Genomic DNA, 24,345 nt, shown 5'->3' with positions numbered 1-24,345 from the left:
GTAAACAGGAGAAACCACTGATCGGCATTTCCTCACTCGCATCTGACAGATGCGAGTAGAGGAGAACCGATCGGCTGCTCTCCTGATAGGGGGGTCTGTGCTGATAGTTAATCAGCGCAGCCCCTCTTCGGATCCCTGCCCAGGACCACCGGGGATCGGCATCCACACTGGACCACCAGGTATGCCCCCTAGACCACCAGGGAAATGCAAATCTGTGCCAAGGCAGCTGCCAATCTGTGCCCACCCAAAATCCCTGCCAGTGCCACTAGGCATAAGCATCAGTGCCGCATGTCAGTGTCCATCAGTGCCATGTATCAATGCCCATCAGTGCCCACTATCAGTGCCACCTATAAGTACCCATCAATGCAGCCTTTTAGTGCTGCCTATCAATGGCCATCAGTGCTGTATACCAGTGCCCATCAGAGCCACCTTATCAGTGCCCATTAGTGAAGGAGAAAACTTACTTATTTACAACATTTTATAACAGAAAAAAATACATCTTTTTAATCTTTTATTTTTCTCAATTTTCGTTTTTTTTTTTTAATTTGTATAGCAAAAAATAAAAAACCCCAGAGGTGATCAAATACCACCAAAAGAAAGCTCTATTTGTGGGAACAAAAAATTCTGTTTGGGTACAGTGTAGCATGACCACGTAATTGTCATTTAAACAGCGACAGCGCAGGAAGGGGGTGTAAGTGCATGGTAATGAAGTGGTTAACCAAAGATCGGCTTGATGTCATGGACTTTTTGCAGCTACGACTAGTTGGAGTGTCGAGAGGTCGCTCCTGTCAGGAAAGATTTCACCTGCTGGTGGCAGTGTCAGATCTATGGGTCGCAGTACTGGTGTCCACCAGCGGGTGTCTCCCCACAGTCTGCAGCCAACATCATCTCATGATGTCCTGTGTATGACCCTGGCTTGTTTACGATTACATCTTACTCCTGTATATACTTTTGGTTTGGGCAGTTATTTGTTGTGTGTCACACTGTTCTGGTCGCACTAGTCCATGACACATCCTTTCTTCCAGAAGTGATCTCACATTGTCCTCCCATTATGCCCTGCTCCCAAGCATTCATAGGAAATCTCTCTACATTGCCTGGACATAGTCATTAGAGCAAGGTTGTCAGACTTAATTTAAATGCTGGCCACATAAGCAGTATGGTTGCTTTCAAGGGGGCGGTGGTATCCGAGTTTACGCTGCGTGCAGAGTGCAGGGTTCAGGGGTGCTTCATGTACACAATGCAGTTCTAGGGGTGCCCTATGCACAGAGTGCAGAATTCAGGGGCATGCTGTGTAGAGAATGCAGGGTTAAGGCATGCACAGTGTGCAACCCCAACTGCCAGCGTCCAATCACCCAAAGGTAAAAATCCATAACCTATGATGTATGAATATTATTATGTCTGTGTCCTGTACTGTACTCAAACAGTCGCTCCGCTCCAGCCTGCCTCCATGCCAGTCGCTCTGCTCCAGCCTGCCTCCACGCCAGTCGCTCCGCTCCAGCCTGCCTCCACGCCAGTCGCTCCGCTCCAGCCTGCTTCCACGCCAGCCGATCCGCTCCAGCCTGCTTCCACGCCTGCCGATCTGCTCCAGCCTGCCTCCACGCCAGCTGATCCGTTCTAGCCAGCCGATCCGCTCCAGCCTGCCTCCACGCCAGTCGCTCCGCTCCAGCCTGCCTCCACGCCAGTCGCTCCGCTCCAGCCTGCCTCCACGCCAGTCGCTCCGCTCCAGCCTGCCTCCACGCCAGTCGCTCCGCTCCAGCCTGCCTCCACGCCAGCCGATCCGCTACAGCTTGCTTTCATGCTCCAGCCTATCCGCTCCAGCCCATCTGCTCCAGTCTGCCTCCACGCCAGCCCATCTGCTCCAGTCTGCCTCCACGCCAGCCCATCTGCCTCCACATGTTCCGGTGCCTGTTTCCCAGCCTGCGGAGCCGGTGCCCGTTTCCCAGCCTGCGGAGCCGGTGCCCGTTTCCCAGCCTGCGGAGCCGGTGCCCGTTTCCCAGTGCCCTCTGTCCGGTGCGTTGTTCCAGTGCTCGATAATCCAATGCCTGCATTCCAGCCCACCTCTGATGATCCTTTAACCACACTGCTACACCGATCTCAGTACCACGTGATCAGCCGTGTCCAATCACGGCTGATCACAATGTAAACAGGAGAAACCACTGATCGGCATTTCCTCACTCGCATCTGACAGATGCGAGTAGAGGAGAACCGATCGGCTGCTCTCCTGATAGGGGGGTCTGTGCTGATAGTTAATCAGCGCAGCCCCTCTTCGGATCCCTGCCCAGGACCACCGGGGATCGGCATCCACACTGGACCACCAGGTATGCCCCCTAGACCACCAGGGAAATGCAAATCTGTGCCAAGGCAGCTGCCAATCTGTGCCCACCCAAAATCCCTGCCAGTGCCACTAGGCATAAGCATCAGTGCCGCATGTCAGTGTCCATCAGTGCCATGTATCAATGCCCATCAGTGCCCACTATCAGTGCCACCTATAAGTACCCATCAATGCAGCCTTTTAGTGCTGCCTATCAATGGCCATCAGTGCTGTATACCAGTGCCCATCAGAGCCACCTTATCAGTGCCCATTAGTGAAGGAGAAAACTTACTTATTTACAACATTTTATAACAGAAAAAAATACATCTTTTTAATCTTTTATTTTTCTCAATTTTCGTTTTTTTTTTTTTAATTTGTATAGCAAAAAATAAAAAACCCCAGAGGTGATCAAATACCACCAAAAGAAAGCTCTATTTGTGGGAACAAAAAATTCTGTTTGGGTACAGTGTAGCATGACCACGTAATTGTCATTTAAACAGCGACAGCGCAGGAAGGGGGTGTAAGTGCATGGTAATGAAGTGGTTAACCAAAGATCGGCTTGATGTCATGGACTTTTTGCAGCTACGACTAGTTGGAGTGTCGAGAGGTCGCTCCTGTCAGGAAAGATTTCACCTGCTGGTGGCAGTGTCAGATCTATGGGTCGCAGTACTGGTGTCCACCAGCGGGTGTCTCCCCACAGTCTGCAGCCAACATCATCTCATGATGTCCTGTGTATGACCCTGGCTTGTTTACGATTACATCTTACTCCTGTATATACTTTTGGTTTGGGCAGTTATTTGTTGTGTGTCACACTGTTCTGGTCGCACTAGTCCATGACACATCCTTTCTTCCAGAAGTGATCTCACATTGTCCTCCCATTATGCCCTGCTCCCAAGCATTCATAGGAAATCTCTCTACATTGCCTGGACATAGTCATTAGAGCAAGGTTGTCAGACTTAATTTAAATGCTGGCCACATAAGCAGTATGGTTGCTTTCAAGGGGGCGGTGGTATCCGAGTTTACGCTGCGTGCAGAGTGCAGGGTTCAGGGGTGCTTCATGTACACAATGCAGTTCTAGGGGTGCCCTATGCACAGAGTGCAGAATTCAGGGGCATGCTGTGTAGAGAATGCAGGGTTAAGGCATGCACAGTGTGCAACCCCAACTGCCAGCGTCCAATCACCCAAAGGTAAAAATCCATAACCTATGATGTATGAATATTATTATGTCTGTGTCCTGTACTGTACTCAAACATATGGAATTTACAGGTAAGTCAAAATTCCGTTTATTGCTCCATAGTTTTATTTGGCATATTTTTATGTCAAACTTTTATAAACTAGTACAGTATTTATTTATTTTTGTTCTAATCCATTTAATTGTGTTTGTTCTACTCAATTTCAGAGATGATGAAAGGCAGCGGGTATGTCTAGATATCATATACAAGATGTTACCAAAACTGAAACCTACAGAGCTACAAGACCTTTTGCCTTCTGTCACTGCATTTAGCTCACACAGTTTTCCTGTTTGTCGTGAACGGATGTATGACATTCTCATGTGGATATACGATAACTACAGGTAAAAACCTACATTTGACTCTCTTTATGCCTAATTAAATTTTCTTAGAAAGATCATGCCATTGGGGCAGGTTAAAGAGACCCGGTCTCCAGACCTTTCATTTCAACAAAATCTTATCATAACATTATATTTACATTTAACATATTTTAGGTCTGTTATTTACCCACAAACCCCCCCCCCCCCCCTCTTGTGTAAGCATCTAAAAGTCAGGAGACTGAAGTTGGGCACTGCCATCTTAGATATTTTAGCAGTCCTAGCAGACTCAAATGGCAACTTATAGTTTTCCCCTTTGCTCTCCCTAGAAGCTACATAAATGGTTAGATTAGGGAGGTGCATGCAGTGTAAATGTATACTGCCAGAAAAGCAGACGGTTATTACATAAAAGGAGGGAGGAGGCTGTGCTAGGAAACTGACTCTTTCTGGATTGGTCAGGTTTTCTATCGAGTTAAAAGGAATATTGCTAGAAAATAGATAAATGGAAAGGAAAACACCTGCAAGTAAGTGTAGCACACCCCTCGTAGGAGACAATGGTAAATAGGGACCAACCACCCTGCACATTAATTTTTCACAGGCACACTTGGGTCAGGAAAACAGTCTAGCAACTTTGTTTTGTTAGGAGTATTGAACTTGGATGGAGTTGGAATATTATGGGATGCCGACTTGACTGGAACAAATGTTTCTTCAGGGACTCTTCAACTATATATACTCCATATACAGTTCCTCTTCCTCCAGCACAAAAATCACAGATCCAGCTGGCACACTGTTAGATGATCTGACAAAGGAACAGTCATATAAAGAAAATGCCCTTTATATGCAGGAACCGCGGGCCCCTTTGGTGTGTAGAAAAAGTCCCAGTGTCCAGCTACATTTCCTGTGTATTGATCCCAGCACCACCTTTTCATGCACTGCCAGCCCATCTGGCTGCAGCTGCCTTTTTCACTAGCCCTCCTGGCTACTTCCCACAGTCCTCCCAGACTGCCACACTCACCAGCCACCTTGCTATCTTCTCCCTGGAGATCTCCTAGACATGCTCGCTGGCTCCTGCTGTCCTCACTCTTGCTCCCGTGCCTCTCGACAGGATGACTCCTTGTGTTTTCATAGGATCCCTCCAGCACCAGAGCCCCAGGCTTAAGGTCACCCCGGCACAGATAAGGGGCTACCCTCAAAGGGCCTCCTCAGCATTCCTAATTCCACCCGAACTCCACTCTGACCCTGCTGGCCTGATGAGTATTTAAGAGGTGCCCTCCCCCTGCCAGCCCATTCGGCCGGGGATTGGTTGGGGCCTTCATCAATACTCCAGTCAGCTCCTCCTAACCTCCCTCCCATTCTTCTGGTAGCTTCTCCAATGTTCCACAAGTGTGGGGTGTGGGGGTACCAGAAATGCTGCCTGAGTCATCTAGCCTCACTGGATCACTCACCCTAACCCAGATTCAAAACACAGGCCTGGCTACCTGCCAAGCCTAAATCTACCTACACAAAAAAAAAAACTATGTACAACCTAATTAGCACGCTAGAGGGTGCCTCATAAGCTTTTAAAATACGTGCTTTTACTTGTAGTTTTTGAGTTGGTAACGTGTTCTTTTTAATTTCTTATTAAGAGTAAGCAGAACAGTTTTACAAAGCTTCAATACATTTTTTCCATATGTACTTTCCTCTTCTACTTATTTGCACAGAGTGCAGAGTTGCTGTTAAGGTAATGTTCTGTTTTGTGCCTTGATTGTTAGGATGTTTGTACTCACTGTACAATCTCTCTTGGAATCCACTGAAACATCAAGGAATTTTTTTGCTATCTGATTATACTGCTGCCCTTTACACCCTGTTCCAAATTATTATGCCAATGATATTTTTCTCATTTACCTAAATAATTGATGTAAACAACAGTCAGCATAATTCTCATGTTATCAACTATTAAGAGTACAATTTTTATTGAACAAACCTAATAATAATAATTTTTTTTCAAAATAAAAAACTTACAATGCACTGTTCCAAATCATTACGCACAGTGGGCCATATTCAGATAGAATGCTCTATCTTTCTTCCGGCGTAACGTATCTTAGATACGTTACGCCGCTGTAACTTTGAGCGCAAGTTCCGTATTCAGAAAGAACTTGCGCCCTAAGTTACGGCGGCGTAGCGTATGTGGGCCGGCGTAAGCCCACCTAATTCAAATGGGGATGTTGTGGGCGTGTTTTATCTAAATTTAACATGACCCCGCGTATTTTACGTTTTTTGCGCATGCGCCGTTCGTGAAAGAAACCCAGTGCGCATGCTCGAAATTACGCCGCAAAGCCTCATTGGTTTCAACGTGATTGTAACTTACGCAAAGCCCTATTCGCGATCGACTTACGCAAATGACGTAAAATGTTCAAAATTTGACGCGGGAACGACGGCCATACTTAACATAGGATACGCCGCACATACCCCTCATATAGCAGGGGTAACTTTACACCAGAAAAAGCCTAACGCAAACAACGTTAAAAAAAAGCGCCGGGCGGACGTTTGTTTCTGAATCGGCGTAAATATCTAATTTGCATACTCCTCGCGTAACTATACGGAAGCGCCACCTAGCGGCCAGCGTGATTATGCAGCCTAAGATACAATGGTGTAAGACACTTACACCAGTCGGATCTTAGGGATATCTATGCGTAACTGATTCTCTGAATCAGGCGCATAGATACGACGGCCCGCACTCAGAGATACAACGTTGTATCAGGAGGTACGCCGTTGTATCTTGTTTCTGAATCCGGCCCAGTGAGTTTTAAAATACTATATGTTGTAAAGAACTGGAAATTGTCATTTGTTGTGTTTGCAGCATATTTACTGAAATCTTTGAACAACATTTTAACATAGGACCCCTTATTTGATAGCAGCTTTACAAGTCTTGCATCCATTGAACTTGTGAGTTTTTGGACAGTTTCTGCTTGAATTTGTTTGCAAGATGTCAGAATAGCTTCCCAGAGCTGCTGTTTGGATGTAAACTGCCTCCCACCTTCATAGATATTTTGCTTGAGGATGCTCCAGAGGTTCTCAAAAGGATTGAGGTCAGGGGAGGATGGAGGCTACACCATGACTTTCTCTTTCGTTCATGGACAGACACAGCCTTAATCTTGACAAAGTGGGTATTAGCCTTCCTTTAGGAGTGACTAGGCAGAAAGTGTTAACAACTTCAAAGCTGAACAGCCCCGCCCAGGGGGTGGTCCTACTGGCTATATCCTCTCAGCCTGCACCAAGCAGCTCAGTTTTTTTCTGCCTAGTTAAGGAGAAGACATAGGAGCTCCCCTCGGCCCCATAGGCCTGGAGGCTTTTTGGTCAAATCTATTCTTGGATTTTTTTTGTTCCTATTTAAGTTTTAAATCGTTCCTGTGATCTTCGATCAACTGCCGAATGGGTGACAGGCTGGATCCCAGATCCTTGTAGTCCCCCCTGTTTCGGCCATCGAGCGTGTGCCGACGATAGCTACACACTGGGTCGTCCACTACATGCCCGTCGCTCTACGCACCAGGGCATGCATATGACCAGTCTAGAGGGCTGACTCGCAGCAGCCGGACCAACAGTCACCTCCGTTACCATGCGGGAGATGGTCTGTCTAGGATGCTTCCAGCATAAACCCACAGGAAGTGTAAGTAGTTGCCACCTTGCTTCGGCAGGAAGACAGAGCTGGGCATCCCTGGAGAGGTGAGTAAAGGGCTCTATACTTCCCTTCTCCCCTCCCTCCCTTCCCTCCTCCCTAGGCTCTCTGAGCTAGCTGCTGGGGCGGGGGTTCCCGTGGGGAGCTTCACCTGGGGGGAACAATGTACATTCACTAAATCAGTGTATAAGTGCCAAGAGTAAATTCTGGTATCTGGATTATGTATCCTCCAAACATCCGTCAGGCCCATTTCTAACAGTAAGCAGGCAAACGGAGTAGGCCCACTCCCTCTCTGCGCCCCATCCCCCCCTCGGGCAGAAAGCCTGTCCTTAGCATGATCTAGACAATTATTGAAATCACCCATCACTAATACAGGAATACCTGGGAAGCGGACAATAAAATCTGCTAATAATTTCAGGGTATTAGTTGAAAAGGGAGGAGGAATATACATCCCAGCACGAATACATTTAGTCCCAAAAAGGGAACACAGAATAAAGACATATCGCCCGTCTGGATCAAGTTGTACCTCCAGGGCTGAGAACTGTGTGCTCTGTCTAACCAGAAGGCTCACCGCCCTCGAGTACATTGAGAAAGTAGCATGGTATTGGTGGCTGAATTGCCTTACGGCGAATTGGGGTGTAGAGGTCGGGGAGAGGTGAGTCTCCTGCAAACAAACAATATCGTCAGTTATACGATTGACTAGAAGAAAGGAAAGTCACCGCTCCAGGTGGGTCTACTATATGGTCACACACTGATACAGGATTCCAAGGGTGCTGGCGGTGCACTAGGCAAGCATAAAAGTTGAATGAAGGATGGATGGCCGCACTCAAAACCATACAGGTTGTCTTTTATTAAATTAACAGCAAATACATCACCAAATCACAGAAACAGGGGAACAGCGGACGTTCCGCACAAAATCAGTGCTTATTCGATTGACTACACGAAGTACAGCCAAGCGCTTGACAGGATTATTCAATCCCCGAACATTCCAGGACATAAATCTGGTTATCTTAGACATTGCATTGTAGAAACAGGCAAAAGGAGATCTTTGGCATCTCCACAGTACTGTAAAGCAAAAGAGCAAAGTACACGGAAAGGGAAAATTAGCAGCAGACCGTTCAGATGAATGTAAAAAGAGGCAAAATAAAATAAGGCAACACAATATTGGTGTCAGGTTCAAAGTAAGGTATATCTCACAGTAGGCAGGCAAGGCAGTCACAAGGGGGCCAGTGGCCCTAAGGAACAGTTGGAATGTTAGTGGCGGCGATCCCACAGCGGAGCTTTCAGAAAAATGAAAAAACAATAAAAATAAAGTTAGAGAATAACAGGCCAACATGGCCAAACTTGTGCGCCCGCAGGCAAGGGGAGGCCTGCACCAGACCAACCTGAGGGCAACAGTGGAAGCGCACATAAGCGTCTGAACTTCTCAACAGCTAGATCAAATAGCCCTAATAGAAAAACAGGTACCAAACATCAGCAGCTTCTCCGCCTTGGCAAGTGGATATAGTAGGTACATATTTAAATGATTCAATCAGTACATCACCCGTCTTGTTGAGCACGGCGTCGGTTGCGACCCTCGCGGATCGACTGCTCCTCCCTGTCCATCCATTGTGCGGCCGCAGACGGTAGGTCAAAGAAGTGAACGGAGCCCAACGCTTCTACTCTCAGCCTGGAAGGGTATAGCATAGCGTATTTCACATCCAGGACTCTGAGGCGGCGTTTAACATCTAGAAACTTTGCACGTTGCTTTTGCAGCTCAGCAGAATAATCAGGAAAACAAGAGATTTTGGCATTGTCAACTTTCATGGCTTCTGGTTTAATCCTGGCATTGCGAAGTATGGCATCTCTATCTTTATAATGGAGTAGTTTGAGGAGGAAAGGTCTCAGGGGAGCCCCTGGCTGAGGAGGCCTAGCAGGCACCCTGTGCGCCCTTTCTACAGAGAATAATGGAGTGAATGCCTCCTTGCCAAATGCAGTCACCAGCCAGTTCTCAAATTCTACAGGATTCTTCCCCTCAGCTCTTTCAGGTAATCCATCCAGCCTCACGTTGTTTCTTCTCATCCTATTCTCCAATTCCTCTAAACAAGATGAGTGTTGTGTGAGAAGATGGTTGTTGTAAGTAAGATCCCTCTGCATGGGGGCCATATCATCCTCTATGGAGCTCACCCTCCCCTCCACCGCAGAGGTCTTCTCCTTCAGCTTTTGTGCATCTTGTCTCATAAAGGACATTTCAGCTTTAACTCCCTTAATATCAGTGGTCAGGGCAGCTAGGGAGGTATTACATGTGGTAATGGCTGCAAATATGTCTCTCAGTGAGGGTTCACGATCTGAGGCAGGGCTGGTGAGGGTTTGCGGCCTAGTGGAGCCGCCATCAGGAGTACTCACTGCGCTCCATGGATAATCCGGGCCGCCCCCATCCTCAAGGGGGACTGTCATCTGCATACGACGATCCACCGGGGCAGCTCGCCATGCACCCCTGGGTGAGTATTAATGTCCGCAGCCAGTGTCATGGAGAAGAGCTTTTCCGCTCCCTCCCTATGTTTCTCTTTATTCGAGCGCTGGGCCTGAGCGCCATTTTGGTGAGCCATGCCGTCTGCGGACCGGGAAGCAGATTGCTTTCTAGCAGCCGACATTCGCCGCGTACCGGGAACAGAAGGTACTGGAGTGTCCAGGAGACCTTCCCGCAGCCAGCGGGCGTGAAAAGCAGGTAAGCCGGGTGTTAAGCAGGATGGATTGCAGAAGATTCGGCGGAGAGGAGCTGAAAGTGCATCCGGCTACATCCGCTGCCTGGCCACGCCCCCGTATAAGTGCCAAGAGAGATTGCTTGCCTGTGTCCTGCTCCATGCTGTCTGAAACCATTTTCCCTGTGATCCATGCTGTATTGTTTGTACTTGCATTGGCGGCCATGTTCTTGTAGCCGCATTATATTGGCCTCTATTGACGCTCAGCAGCCATACTTTTGGTGATTTCTGCATGTTTACCTCCTGGTGTGTTATATCTTACACTGGTGGCCATGTTCTTGTAGCCGCATTGTATTGGCCTCTATTGACGCTCGTCGGACATACTTTTGGTGATTTCTGCATGTTTTACTTCCTCGGGTGTTACACTTGCATCGGTTTGTAGGGTCGTACTGCGTCTAGCGGCCGTCGCAGTATGCCCCAAGACGGCGCTATAGCAGTGGCATTGCTTGCAGCCTTTTGCCTCACAAGGTCAGGGCCTCTAGCTGTCATTCGGCGGCCATTTTCTTGTAGCCCCACTATGTATTAATGCATAACACTGGCGGCCATGTTTTTGTGGCCTCAGCGCTGTTGGCCTCTAGTGTCAGAGTGGCGGCCATCTTTATTATTTAAACAACACAGTCAGACAGAGACACGCTGCTGACTACTCAAACTAAAGAGCTGACAAAAGTAGCAGCTATCGCAAAAACAGCACAGACCGACAGATTCACTCTCTGCTAGTGTTCAGCGGACAAGAAGCAGCTCAGCTACAAAACAGCACCGTACTACCAAGTTCCTTGGTGGTGATTTCTCTGGGGGGGAACCCCTCGTCTGCTGCAGCTTACTGTACCTTGCTTGGGAGTCCGTGTCAGGCATGTGGGCAGCATGGCATCAGAAGCAGACGTTTTTTTTCCCCTGAGACACCTGAGCTGGCAATTGATGCAACTGCACCCGATGTATCGGTGGACGCTATGTCTGCAATCCTAGATGCCTTTGTTGCCAAGGTGGAAGCAGCACATGGGAAAACGGGGGCTAGAAAGTGCCTCCTCCCCCCGGCATCTTCTGGGGACAACTCGCATACGGAGCCAGGCCCAGCTATGGCTCAGGACCCTGGCTCTAAGGTATCTGACGATGCAAACCTAGATAGGACAGACGGTGATCTGGACCCAGGTCAGCAGCCGAGAGGGCTGTGGTAAGTGACCTTATCACCGCAGTGCGAGATACCCTAAAAATAGAGGGGTCTGTAGAATCAACAGAAGCGCCGATCCCTTTTGGGTTCCGTAAGGCGACCCGCACTGCTAAGGTGTTCCCTTGTGTGTCTTACTTAGACAAACTTTTATACAAGGAGTGGGACAAACCACAACATACTTTTTCAGTACCTAAAAATCTGGCGGTGCGTTACCCTCTGGAGGAAAGTTTCTTGAAGAAATGGACCTCGCCCCCGATAGTGGACCCTCCTGTGTCCAGACTAAATAAGCTAACCACCATACCGGTGGAGGGGGCTCCCACCTTCAAAGACCCTGCGGACAAGAAGGCTGAGGCGATCACCCGCAACCTATACACGGTAGTAGGTTCGGCAGTACGCCCAACCATAGTATGTCTCAGACACTCACGGAATGGGCAAAAGTGCTGCTCAATGGGTTAGAAGCACGTCAGGCTTCCCCAGACGAGGTAGCCCTAGCTGACCAGCTGGTACAGGGCCTAAAATTTGCTTGCGAATCAGCCCTGGACACAATTCCTCTACTGGCCAGAGCTTCAACCCACCGTCTACTTTGGTTAAAGAATTGGTCTGCGGACCAATCTTCCAAGAAAGTCCTGATGGACCTGCCCTTTAAGGGCGACAGACTTTTTGGAGCTTCCCTGGATGACATTATTAAAGATGCCACAGGAGGTAAGAGCACGCTGCTCCCACAATCCAAGAAGGGAAAGGTGCCCTTCTTTACCGCACACAAGCTTTTTTTTTTTTTTGCCCGCCCGGTGCGGCAGGTAAAAGACCTCAGGCCGATAAGGCACCTGCTCAGGGACAGAAACGTCCCTGGTTTCGCAAACCTGCAAACAAAACTGCGTCCGCATGAAGGTTTGCCCCCCACCCATCTCTCGGGTGGGGGTGACGTCTTCGCAACCCGGTGGACATTTCAGGTCCCTGACCGGTGGGTTTGCGAGATAGTCTCTTCAGGGTACAAGATACAATTTCTATCTTGCCCACCAAACAGATTTTCTCTTATCGTCCATGGACGGACACAGCTCCTTAAATCTTGACAAGTGGGTTATGTTCCCTGTTTACAGGAGAGGACTAGGCAGAAACATGTTAAATAGTTAAATACATGTTACATTAACAGAGTTGAACAGCCCCGCCCAGGGGGCGGTCCCTCCAGACATAACCCTCCTCACTGCAGCTTGCAGCCTCAGTTTCGTTCTGCCTAGCAAAGGAGAAGGACGTATGGCTCCCTTTGGGCCCAGCGCCCTGAGGAGAAATTTTATTTTATTTTACTTTACTTTTTCTTGAAGAATCTTCTTTCAACTGTTGGCTGAGAGACAGGCTGGATATTATAGATCCTTGTAGTCTACTCAGTCCGACCAGCAAGCGTGGGCACACCTTTGCAAAGAGGCTTGGTCTGCCACGCCATACCTCATGACTCCTGAGGTGGCCGGTGAGCTTTGCTCCGAGGTTCACATATGACTGAGCTGTGGTGTTGTCTCAATCACAGTGGACCGGGCCGACAGCTACCTCCATTGCGGTTGTAGTTCTGTCAGGAATGCGTCAGCGAGTCCTCGCTTGGACGGGTAAGTACAGTCCCTCCTGCTTCGGTGGGTTGGTAAGGCTGGGCATTCCTGGGGTTCGGGGGTCCCTTCCCCTTACTTCCCTGCTCCTTTCCCTTGCTGCATTGCTAACATTGCCGCTGTCAGGGGGGAGGGGGCCTTCCTGAGGGGACTGTGTTATCTGGCCTGTGTTTTTTTTTTTTTTTTGTTGTATTGGGCTTTCCTGTGAGGTAAAAAGCCCTGTGATGAGCACAGATGTTTATGATTATACTTCAGCAGACGCTGACTGATTGGTGACACCTGTAACGGTTTTGCTTTTTATGCTGTATCTGTGTCTTATCCTTAAATAAAACAGCCCTATGAGGCTTTTCCTGTTTAAACACAGGTCCCTGCAAAAGTTACCTCACGGTTCTTTTCCTCACAGGCAGCGCTGGGCAGTCTCCTCCTGAGGGAGTCCCCTGGTTACCCCTGGTCAGCGCAGCAAGTGGGTGAGAGGCCCTGAATAGGGCTCTAGGAGCTTTTGTCTATTTGTATGGACAGGTGTGCATATTATAATACACACTATATGTAAATATTGGAGTCAGTATCTGGGTCCTTCCCCACATGCTGGTGGTGGCAGCAGGTGTTAGCACCTGTGATTCCCACAGAGTTTTTATTGTAGTCCTGGACACAGTTTGTGCCAGGGTGGGGGTGGACTGCGGGCGGGCGGTAAAAGAGTGCCCCCTTCCCCCGTTATCCCCTGGGGAATGCTCTGTTATGGAGCCATGGACTAGGTACCTAGTTGAAAAAAAAAAAAAAAAAAAAAAAAGGCAGAATAAGGCATTTATGGGTGCGCTTTTTACTGCTGCAAGGGACTCTCCTAAGCTGCATAGTGCAGCTGGGTTTCCGCCAAGGGCTCGGTCTTTTTTGGATCACACAAATCAGACCGCTGTGTAGGTTTTTTCCTTCTGTGCCCTTCTTTGATAATTTCTGAGATGCGGAATGAGAAAAGCCACTGAGGGCTTTTGTAGTCCCTCACCGCCGGGCGGGAACCCCTACTTGTATGGATCTGACTGATAGAAGATCCGAAGTACTGACCCGTTCCATGTTTACCATGCTGGGGTCTGGCTTGCGGCCTATTGTGGCCACTACACTGGGGTCTCAGTGGTCGCTGGCGCTATTTTTTTTTTGGGAGATTTTTCAATTACATTGAAAACTCCCATTGGCGCCCATTTTGTCGTAGCCACGCTATGGCGCAGCTTACATTGTGCTGGCCTTTTTCCTGTGGCCGCGTTCTGAACGCTCGGCGGCCATCTTGGAGTAGTCCTGACCCCTAGTGCTGTATACAACTCACAGAGTGAGCATTTTGCACCAGACAGTGGAGGAGCACCGACTCTCTCCTGAGGTTATTAGCCTAGCGGACCAGCTGGTCCAGGGCCTCATATAGGTCTGTGATGCTTCATTGAATGCTGCGCCCTTGTTATCCAGGGCGTCTGTTTCAGAATGGTTTTATGCACACGGTGGTGTAGTGCTTAACTCCATTACTTGGCAGCAAAAGAGTCATTGGTTCGAATCTCCAATCTGCCTGGAGCTTGCATTGTCGCTCCCTGTGTCTGTGTGGGTTTCCTCCGGGTACTCCGGTTTCCTCCAAAGACATGTGTGCATACACCTACATAATATACATACACACTATGTGTGTGTATTATTTAGGGGCAACCCTCCCAGGCCGTCAAAGGCCCAGCTGGGGGACTAATCTGTCCCTGGGTGCATAAGCCGATCACGCCGGCACCCAAATCCTGCCAATGTATATAGCCTTCCCTCCCTGTCTCTAGGTGGGAGGGGCGGCTTGCAGGTTCACAATTCAGTGAAACCTCCCTGCTCTCCGACTAGTGGGTCTGCGAGGTGGTCTCTTCGGAGTACTAGATAGGGTTTCCTCCTATCCACAGAACAAAGTTCTGTCCTTGTGTCTTCCCCTCCCGGCACGTCGGTCTGCCTTGGGCAGTGTGGGATTTGCTAAGCTGCAAGGTAATTTTACCTTTCCTGCAGGACGAGAGTTTTGGGGTTTTCTATGGGCCTCAGGCCCTAAATACCTTTGTGAACGTCGGGTAGTTCCGCATGGAATCCATTTGTTCGGTGGTAGCTGCGCTTCATCCGGGGGATGTCCTGACGTCCTCGGACATCAGGGACGCATACATGCATGTCCCGTTTTGCACATGTCACAGTGTTTTTTTCTGTGCTTCGTGATGAGAGAAGGGTCTCTGTCAGCCTGTGGCCCTCCCTTTTGATCTGGCGTCAGCACCATGGGTTTTCAGCTAGGAGCTCGCACTTATTTGAATTTTGTTGGGTCAGCGAGGCTTTGCCTCATTGGCTACTTTGACGACTTTCTTCTGAGAGCAGCTTCTGTCTCCGACCTAGTGGATGGGTTATTCCCATTCAGACCCTCCGAAGATTCGGGTGGATGTTAGACGTTTAGGCCAGAAAGTGTAGCTCAGTGGCAGCAAGCCTGCCCTACATGTGTGCGACCCAGGGTTCAAATTATGGGCATGCTAGGTTCCGACTCAGCGTTGGAGTATCTAGTGTTGATCCAGACTCCTCAGTGGCAAAGGTCCTTCTTCCCCTGGAGAAATTGCAGACTCTTCAGTCTGCGGAGAAGGTATTGGCATCACGCAATCGGTCTTCTCTCCGGGCGCCTGCTGGTTCAGGGTCTGTGGGTAGCCTCCTTCAAGGTGGTACTGTATGCCCAGTTCCACACCCTGGTTTTCCAGTGGAACTACTGTCCAGGTGGTAAAAATCTCTTGTCTCTGAAATCATTAGATTCCTGTGCGCCACCTAGTCAGAGTCTCTCTGAGTTGGTGACAGAGATTCCCGACTCTTCGGTCCGGGAAGTTGTTCCTTCCTTCCAGTGGTCGGTGTTTACGACGAATGCCAGCTCACGGGTTGTGAACCTGGAGGTTCACAAAACTGGGGGGTCCAGTCGGCCCTGAGTCGCTGGACTTGCGTGGACCTATGACCACACCTCCTTGAATGTGTCTGGTCTCGGTAGCTACCCAGGGTCGGGCCTGGCTAGTGCCTGGTGGAAGACCGCCTGGGAATACCAGGTGCTGTCTACTGTTCATTGTCCTACTATTTTAGGCGATCAGGCTATGCTTCTCCTTGTGGTCGACCAATCTGGTTTCAGCCGGACAACGCCACGGCCGTGGCTTCAGTCTACCATCAGGTATGCCGGCAGGCAGACTACTGGAGTCGCCAGATGCTGGACCAGGGCGACTGGTCTTTGTGCTTTGGGGTGTTTCGGCTCCCTTGCAGGAGGTGAGCCTCACATGGCATGGATCTCCTGGCAGCTTGTCTCCGCCGCAAGGGTGTCAGTTAGTGGCCAGGTCTAGTGATCTTGTACAGACGCGTCAGTCGCGCTGGTGGCCCTGTGTTGTCTGTATCGGTGATTTTTTGCCATTCCTCCATGGTAGTTGCTTCCTCGGCCGCTCCACAGAGTGGATGCTGAGGAGATCCCGATGATTCTAATCGCTCCAGATTAATCTCGGCGTCCTTGGTACGCTGATATCGGGCGCCTGGTAGCGGAGGCACCCTGGCGATTGCCAGGGCAGGAGGTTCCTGTCTCAAGGTCCCATACTTCCTCCTGTTGTACAGTCACTGACTTGCTTAACATGGTTATTGGAAGCCAGACTTTAGGTGACCAGGGTCTGTCTGACTCGGTCATCTCAACAGGGCACCGTAGTCTTCTTCCGGAGGATCTACCGTCGCACCTCTCTTGGTGCGAAGGGATGGAGTGACGTCCACGGGCGTACTTTCAATGTCCAGGGTCCTGCTGTTTTTAAAGCTTGGATTGGATCTAAAAATTGCTTAAAGCACCGTTTGGGGGCAGATTTCAGCCTTGGCTGTGTTTTTAGTGGCCTTTTTGCGGCCCGTTCCCTGGTGGGTCCCCTTTTTTTGTGTGCAAGGGGTTTGTCATATACTTTCCCCTCTTGGCCCATCTCTTCCCCCATGAGTTTTGACTCTGGTGCTCTCGGTTCTTCAGGAACCTTCCTTTTGGAAACATCAGAGAGATTTTCTCTTGACACTATCTCAGAAGGTGGCCCCTTTAGTGGCCTTTACCTCTGTTAGAGGGGTTTCTGAGTTGGCGGTCTTGTCTTGCAAGCCGCCATGCTTGATCCCCCATAAGGATTAGGTGATGGTGCGCCCGCGACCTTCCCTTCTTCCGAAGGAGGTTTCGGCCTTTCATACTTTAGGCGTGGTACGCGCTTTGCGGGTATACCAGCCTACTACGGCTCCATTTCGGAGCTTCTGACTCTCTTTTGTGTCGGTGTCTGGTCCACAAAAGGGCCTGGCGGTCTCGTCGACCACCATTTCTCGGTGGATCGGGCAGGCCGTCATACAGGCCTATGCTCCTAAGGGCGGGCCCCCCTTTTCCGGTCACGGCACTTTCGACCAGGGCAATTGGTGCTTCCTGGGTTTTTTTTTTTTTTTTTTTTTTCCCGACATCATGCGTCGGTCTCACAGGTGTGCGAGGCGGCGATTTGCTCGTCCGTTCACGCTTTTTCCAGAATTTACATGGTTGCTGTGAGTGCATCTTATGATGTTTTTTTCAGCCGCTAGTTTTTGCCGGCGGCTGTTTAAAGTTGCACCTCCTCCGTTGAGGAGCTCTGCTTGTTTTGGGGTGAAGTTAAAATTGTTTTTACTGATATATTTCCCACCCCTCGTTTTTTGACACTGCTTGGGGACGTCCCACTTGTCAAGATTTAAGGAGCTGTGTCCGTCCATGGACGATAAGAGAAAATAGGATTTTTTGTACTCACCGTAAAATCCTTTTCTCTGAAGTCCATGGACGGACACAGCTCCCACCCCTCCTTTTTAGGTTTGTACTGCTTGTTACGAACTGAGGCTGCAAGCTGCAGTGAGGAGGGTTATGTCTGGAGGGACCGCCCCCTGGGCGGGGCTGTTCAACTCTGTTAATGTAACATGTATTTAACTATTTAACATGTTTCTGCCTAGTCCTCTCCTGTAAACAGGGAACATAACCCACTTGTCAAGATTTAAGGAGCTGTGTCCGTCCATGGACTTCAGAGAAAAGGATTTTACGGTGAGTACAAAAAATCCTATTTTTTTCCCTCCAACCTCCAGCTACAACCGACTTGTCGGGAAGCCCTTTTTTGGGCAGTTCAAAGCCTGCTAGAAAGCGGGGTGGTTATTCCTGTCCCAGTACAAGAACGGTTTCAGGGGTTTCGCTCTGTCGTCACTGCTCTCCAGCCGGGGGACTTTCTGGCATCCCTGGACATCAGGGACGCCTACTTACATGTCTCCATATGCACAAGGCATCAGAGACATCTGCGCTTTGCGGTCGGGGAAGACCACTATCAATTTTTGGCTCTCCCCTTTGGCCTGGCATCGGCACCAAGAGTGTTCACCAAGGTGCTTGCCCCTATTCTCGCCCTACTAACGCAACGTGGCATCCTTGGACGACCTGCTTCTGAGGGCCGCTTCAGCCTCAGAATTGGAGGTGAGCGTGTCTCTAACCTGTCAAACCCTCCGACACTTTGGTTGGGTACTGAACATTCAGAAGTCAGTAATGGTACCGACTCAACGCCTAGTATATCTGGGGTTGATTCTGGACTCCTCAGAGGCAAAGGTTTTCTTCCCTGTGGAAAAGTTGCAGACCCTCCGGGCTGCGGCACGGCAGTTGACATCCCAGAAATGGTCTTCACTTCGCTTTTGCATGCGAGGCCTGGGCCTCATGGTGGCCTCTTTCGAGGCAGTACCATATGCGCAATCTCATACGCGAGTGCTACAGAAGGAAATTCTGTCCAGATGGGACAAGTGCCCTTCATCCCTGGATTATCAAATCCGGGTGAGCCACCAGGTCAGGACCTCCCTAGATGGTGGCTGACCTCACCGCCATTTCTGTCCGGGAAGTCGTTCCTTCCTTATCACTGGATAGTCATCTCGACGGACGCCAGCCTTACTGGTTGGGGGGGGGGAGTCTGGGGGGTTCAGTCGACCCAGGGTCGCTGGTCTCCGGAGGATTCCCACTTGCCGATCAATGTCCTGGAACTTCGAGCAATCAGGCTGTGCCTCTCCACATTGTTCCAAGAGGCTACGAGGGCGTCCAGTCAGGATCCAGTCGGACAACGCCACGGCGGTGGCATATATTAACCATCAAGGAGGAACAAGAAGCTTGGCTGCAGCATCAGAAGTCGTTCACATCCTAAGGTGGGCAGAAAAGAGCGTACCGGCCCTGTTGGCCATATACATGCCGGGCGTGGAAAACTGGCAAGCAGACTAGCTGAGTCGCCAGTTGCTGGACCAAGGAGAATGGTCTCTGCACCCGGATGTGTTTCAGCTCCTTTGCCAAAGATAGGGCACGCCAGACGCAGATCTCCTGGCGTCTCGACTCAATTGGAAGGTATTGAGGTTTGTGGCCAGGTCAAGAGACCCATGGGCAGACGCGATAGATGCGTTGGTGGCGCTGTGGAGTCAGTACCGAGTAAACTATACCTTCCCTCTAAAGCTCCTTCCTCATCTGCTTCGCAGAGGGGATTCCAATGATCCTAATTGCTCTGAGTTGGCCTTGGCATTCTTGGTACGCCGATCTTGTGCGTCTGGTAGCAGACGTCCCTTGGCATGTACCGCTGAGAGAGGACCTGCTGTCTCAAGGTCCCATACTGCATCCTGCTTTACAGTCGCTGGCTTTAACAGCATGGCTATTGAAAGCCAGGTCCTGAGAAACCGGGACCTATCGGATTCTGTGATTCCTACCATGATGAAGGCTAGGAAGTTATCCTCTAGGAGGATTTACCATCGCACTTGGAAAGCTTACTTAGCCCTTTGCGAGGAAATGAAGTGGAATCCACAGACTTATTTGGTGTCCAGAGTCCTGCTGTTCTTACAGCGTGGAGTGGACCAAAGGCTTGTGTTAAGTACGATTAAGGGGCAGATTTCTGCCCTGACTGTTTTCTTACAGCGACCCCTGGCAACTCACTCTCTAGTAAGAACATTTGTACAGGGGGTTTGGCATGTGGCCCCTCCAGTCCACCCTCCGCTACCTCCGTGGGACTTAAACCTGGTTCTCTCGGTGCTTCAGAAACCACCGTTTGAAGAGATTAGGAACATTCCCTTGTTGACGCTTTCTCAGAAGGTGGTCTTTTTGGTGGCTGTTACGTCAGTTAGACGAGTTTCTGATCTGGTCGCCTTGTCATGCAAAGGTGCTTCATCTGATCTTCCACAAGGATAAGGTGGTGCTGCGCCCGCAGCTTTCTTTTCTACCTAAGGTCGTCTCGGCCTTCTGTCTCAATGAAGACATTGTACTTCCATCCTTGTGTCCTCATCCGTCGAACCCCAGAGAGGCGGCGTTACATTCCTTGGATGTTGTCCGAGCTCTGAGAGTATACTTATCTGCTACTGCTCCGTTCCGGAGGTCAGACTCCCTGTTTGTTTCGGTGGCTGGTTCCAAGAAGGGCCTAGCGGTCTCGTCGGCCATAATCTCAAGGTGGATCCGACAGATAGTGATTCAGGCTTACGCCATAAAGGGTCTGGTGCCCCCCCCCTCCTCTCACGGCGCTTTCGACCAGGGCAATAGGTACCTCTTGGGCTTTCCGTCATCAAGCATCTTTTTCCGGTGTGTAAGGCGGCGACCTGGTCATCTGTTCTCACTTTCACTAAATCCTTTAAGGTTGATGTGAGTGCATCTTCGGATGCTTCTTTCGGCCGCAAAGTTTTGACGATTGTTCGATGGATGTGTTTGATCGGACAATCTGACCGTGTGTATGCTCCATCGGACAAATGTTTTCGTTTTTCAAAGGACAAATTTTCGCTGTGATTGCTCTCAAACTTTCCGCCAACAAATGTCTGATGGAGCATAATCCGATCGTGGGTACACAAGTCCATCGGACTAAAGGCCAAAGTACAAACACGCATGCTCAGAACCAATGCTAAAGATCAGACAACATCAGCAGAAGTTGCCCAAAGGGTGGCGGTTAAGAGCTGAAAAAACACATGATTTGGTGAAAGTTGGCTGAAAAAGTCCTGCCATGTGTATGCATACCAAGTTTACGGCCAACGCCCATTCGGAGCAAAATCTAGGGAAAAGTCAGATGGAAGTCCAATCGTGTGTATGAGGCTTTACTATTTCTTGTGTTTGTTTTATTTGTTATTATTTTTATGTTTGACATTTATCTACACACCTCACATTTTAAAAATGTAAATAAAATACATTGGTAAAGAACTTTGCCGTAATTTGTATCAGTATCATAATTTTTGTATAATTTTTGTATAATTTTAAACAAATTGCAGAATAAAATGTACACTTTTTATCTGCAGTTACCGTACTCTGTTTAAAAAAAAAAAAAACGCTGCTCAAAATAGAAAAATGTGCTTTGTTTCGTTTTGTTACACTTTATTGTCTAAGGATTGTGAAAAACATAATTTTTGCAAGACAATCTTCCTATTATCTTAAAGGGTCACTAAAGGAATTTTTTTTTTTTAGCTGAAATGACTGTTTACAGGGTATAGAGACATAATAGTTAACTGATTCCTTTAAAAAATGATTAAAAATAGATAACCAATCCTATAATGTGCCTGCAGTTTAGTTTCGTTTTTGCTGTTGTTTCCTGGTTCTCTGATGTACAGAGACAGAGAGCCAATAGAGGGCAGTGATACTTTGTAAAACGAAACTGGATTGGTGCTGAGGAGTTTTAGACACACAGTAATCACACCTCCTTGATTAGTCACCACAGAGAGAAATCTCCCAGTACTGTGGTGATCAGGAAACCGACAACCAGGAAGTGTCCAGAATAGAGAGGAATTACAGCAACATCAAAGCAAAAACGAACAATGAGGACATGAAACCAGGACTGCAGTAAGGTAAAGGAAGCTATTTAGCTAAAAAAAAATTCCTTTAGTGACCCTTTAAGTAATGACAAAGTTGTTGCCGAATAAACGGGTCCATAGCTGAATTGTAACAATTGCTCTTGGTCCATAGGGGTTGAACAGGTGTGATAGGGGAAGTGGTTAAGCTCAATAGAAACTGGAATATGTGAAAAGGAGCTTAAAGTAATGTTAAAGGTTACTTTTATTTTTTCCACAGTGGTCCCTTGCCTCCTCTCTTCTGCAGTCTCTGCTGACGCTGTCTCCTTCCTCTGGGTGCCTTCTCAGCAAGCTGTGTGTTATAGGGGCACCTATGCATGCATGCTTCTGATCTGGGCTGTGAATCCATAGACACACATAGCGGCAGAAAGTCATGCATCTGCTCCCTTCTCACAGGAGTTTGACTATGACTCATGCTGCTCTCAGTGTCTCCTGTGAGACTGGGAAGTGAGAAGAGCAGTACTGCAGCCAGGGCAGTGCTGAAGCAGTGACAGCATTCAAGTGTTTAGACCCCTTTCACACTGGGGCGTTTTTCAGGCACTTTGGCGTTAAAAAAAAGCCTGTAAAGTGCCTGAAAGAAGCCTCATCTGCAATCCCAATGTGAAAGGCCCAAGTGTTTTTAGAGCCCTTTCACACTACCAGCGCCCGAAAAACGCTGGTAAAGTGCCGCTAAGACCCCTTTCACACTGGGGCGTTTTTCAGGCGCTCTTGCGTTAAAAAAAGCTCCCTCAATGGCAAGGGGGCTTTAGGAGCGGTGTATTCAGCGCTCCTAAAGCGCTGAAAAGAAGCTGCTTGCAGGACTTTTTTTGACGCCCTGCCAGCCCAGCGCCTCAGTGTGAAAGCACTCTGGCTTTCACATTGGGATTGCAGATGCAGCTTCCTAAAGGCTCTTGCAGGCGATTTTTTTTTAACACTAAAGCGCCTGAAAAATGCCCCAGTGTGAAAAGGGTCTTAGGGATGGGTAGGAGTTTTTATCACCTTGATGCATAGAATGCACAAAAGTAAAAAAAAAAAAAAAAAAACGTTAAAACCAGAGAGTGTGCATATTTATGCAATGTTTCTAAAGTACAGGACTCCAAAAATATATTTAAAAAATCCTGAAAAAAAAAAAGACGAAAGGAAATTCAAAACCGTTCTACATTCGGTTAAAAAGTTAACCATGCAATTGTGGAATCATTGACCTAAATGTTTATTTGTGTATTTATACATATCTGTTTATTTACTTCATACAGGATAGAGTTTGGCTATAGTTTCTATGGTACTTCAGCATTTTAGCAGTTGCTATACAATTGCTATACACTGTCCTGTTTTCATTTTGCCGAAATATGCTCAACTATATTATTCATGTTCCAGAGATCTAGAAAGCCAGTTGGATAAGGATTCACAGAATATTTTCCTCATGGCTAAAGAAGCATTACTGGAAGGACTGGTGGATGAAAATGCAGAACTACGGTAAGTTTAATGCCCAATAATAATACACATGATTGCATTTCTTTTGGGTAAAGAAAACCTTTTTTATTTTTGGATAGAGTGGAGTAGGATTAGACCCCCTGTCAATTATGTTTTGCTTTCTGTGTGTGTACCCATTATACTGGTGATTGTTTTAACCAAGAAAGTGAGGGGAAAACCAAAATTTAGGAGTTGTCCCTATTAAAACATCAATGTGGACACCTCTTCTGTAGACTAAGACGAAAACTCGACTCACCTTGGGAGATTTCCTCTAACTTTCTGTTGTTTTTCCAGGACAGGAAGTGAAGGAAACACAGACAGCAAAACAAAAACTGACAGGGGTTTTAACCTTTCCATATTCTGTTGAAATCTAAAAATACAGTACATACACTTGAAAACAGATTTTCAATCAACCCTTTTTTCTAATATAATGACAGCCACCTAAAGGTTTCACTTATTTGGATCTTGAAAGATTTGGGCTATGTACTATGAGTAAGCCATATGTTGTTTTTTTAAAAGTTTCATTATTATTTTTTTATCCCTTTGCCATGGGTTTAACAACAATATACTATCTCTATCAAAAGCAAGGAATTTATCTCAATCATACTGTATTGGACAGCAAGTTATAGACAGTGGGTTATATGTTGCTACCTTCAGGTGATTGGACACTGGAAAAAGCATTGGAGGGAACGCTCCAAGTGCACTCATATATAGCCTGCCTACTTCATGGGACACCCCCCCCCCCCTCCCTTTTTTGCTAGTGTTCTTGGGGATTGTCCTGGACACGCTTCCCGTACTCCCGGAGTCTATGGGTAGCTATCTAGGCAGATGACCTTTCTCTGCGCACACAATAATAGACTGCTGTTTCTTATCTTGTGTTTTTATTGGCACGTTGCAGATTTCAATATACATGTGAGTGACACACGTGATATGCGGTAAAACTAGAAATAACAAGAATGGTATAACATCACTATACAATAATAAACAACATCATATAAACATTATCTGATGGCTAACTACCTCCCTAAGAGCCTGAGGAGGAGGAAGAAGAAGA

The 24,345-nt window shown here is 48.1% G+C and overlaps 1 protein-coding gene across 1 annotated transcript in view; it reads left to right on the top strand.

Moving 5' to 3' along the window:
- Nucleotides 1–24,345, top strand: part of PRKDC (protein kinase, DNA-activated, catalytic subunit) — a 677,570-nt gene that overhangs the window by 438,705 nt on the left and 214,520 nt on the right. The window contains exons 56-57 of the mRNA XM_040354170.1: nucleotides 3,711–3,884; nucleotides 23,196–23,294. Coding sequence (XP_040210104.1) covers nucleotides 3,711–3,884; nucleotides 23,196–23,294 — 273 coding nt within the window. The remainder of the gene's footprint in view (nucleotides 1–3,710; nucleotides 3,885–23,195; nucleotides 23,295–24,345) is intronic.

The sequence above is a fragment of the Rana temporaria genome, chromosome 5 (assembly GCF_905171775.1).
Source record: "Rana temporaria chromosome 5, aRanTem1.1, whole genome shotgun sequence".
NCBI lineage: Eukaryota > Metazoa > Chordata > Amphibia > Anura > Ranidae > Rana > Rana temporaria.
The sequence above is the reverse complement of the archived record's forward strand: the minus strand, read 5'-3'. Positions and strand labels throughout refer to the sequence as shown.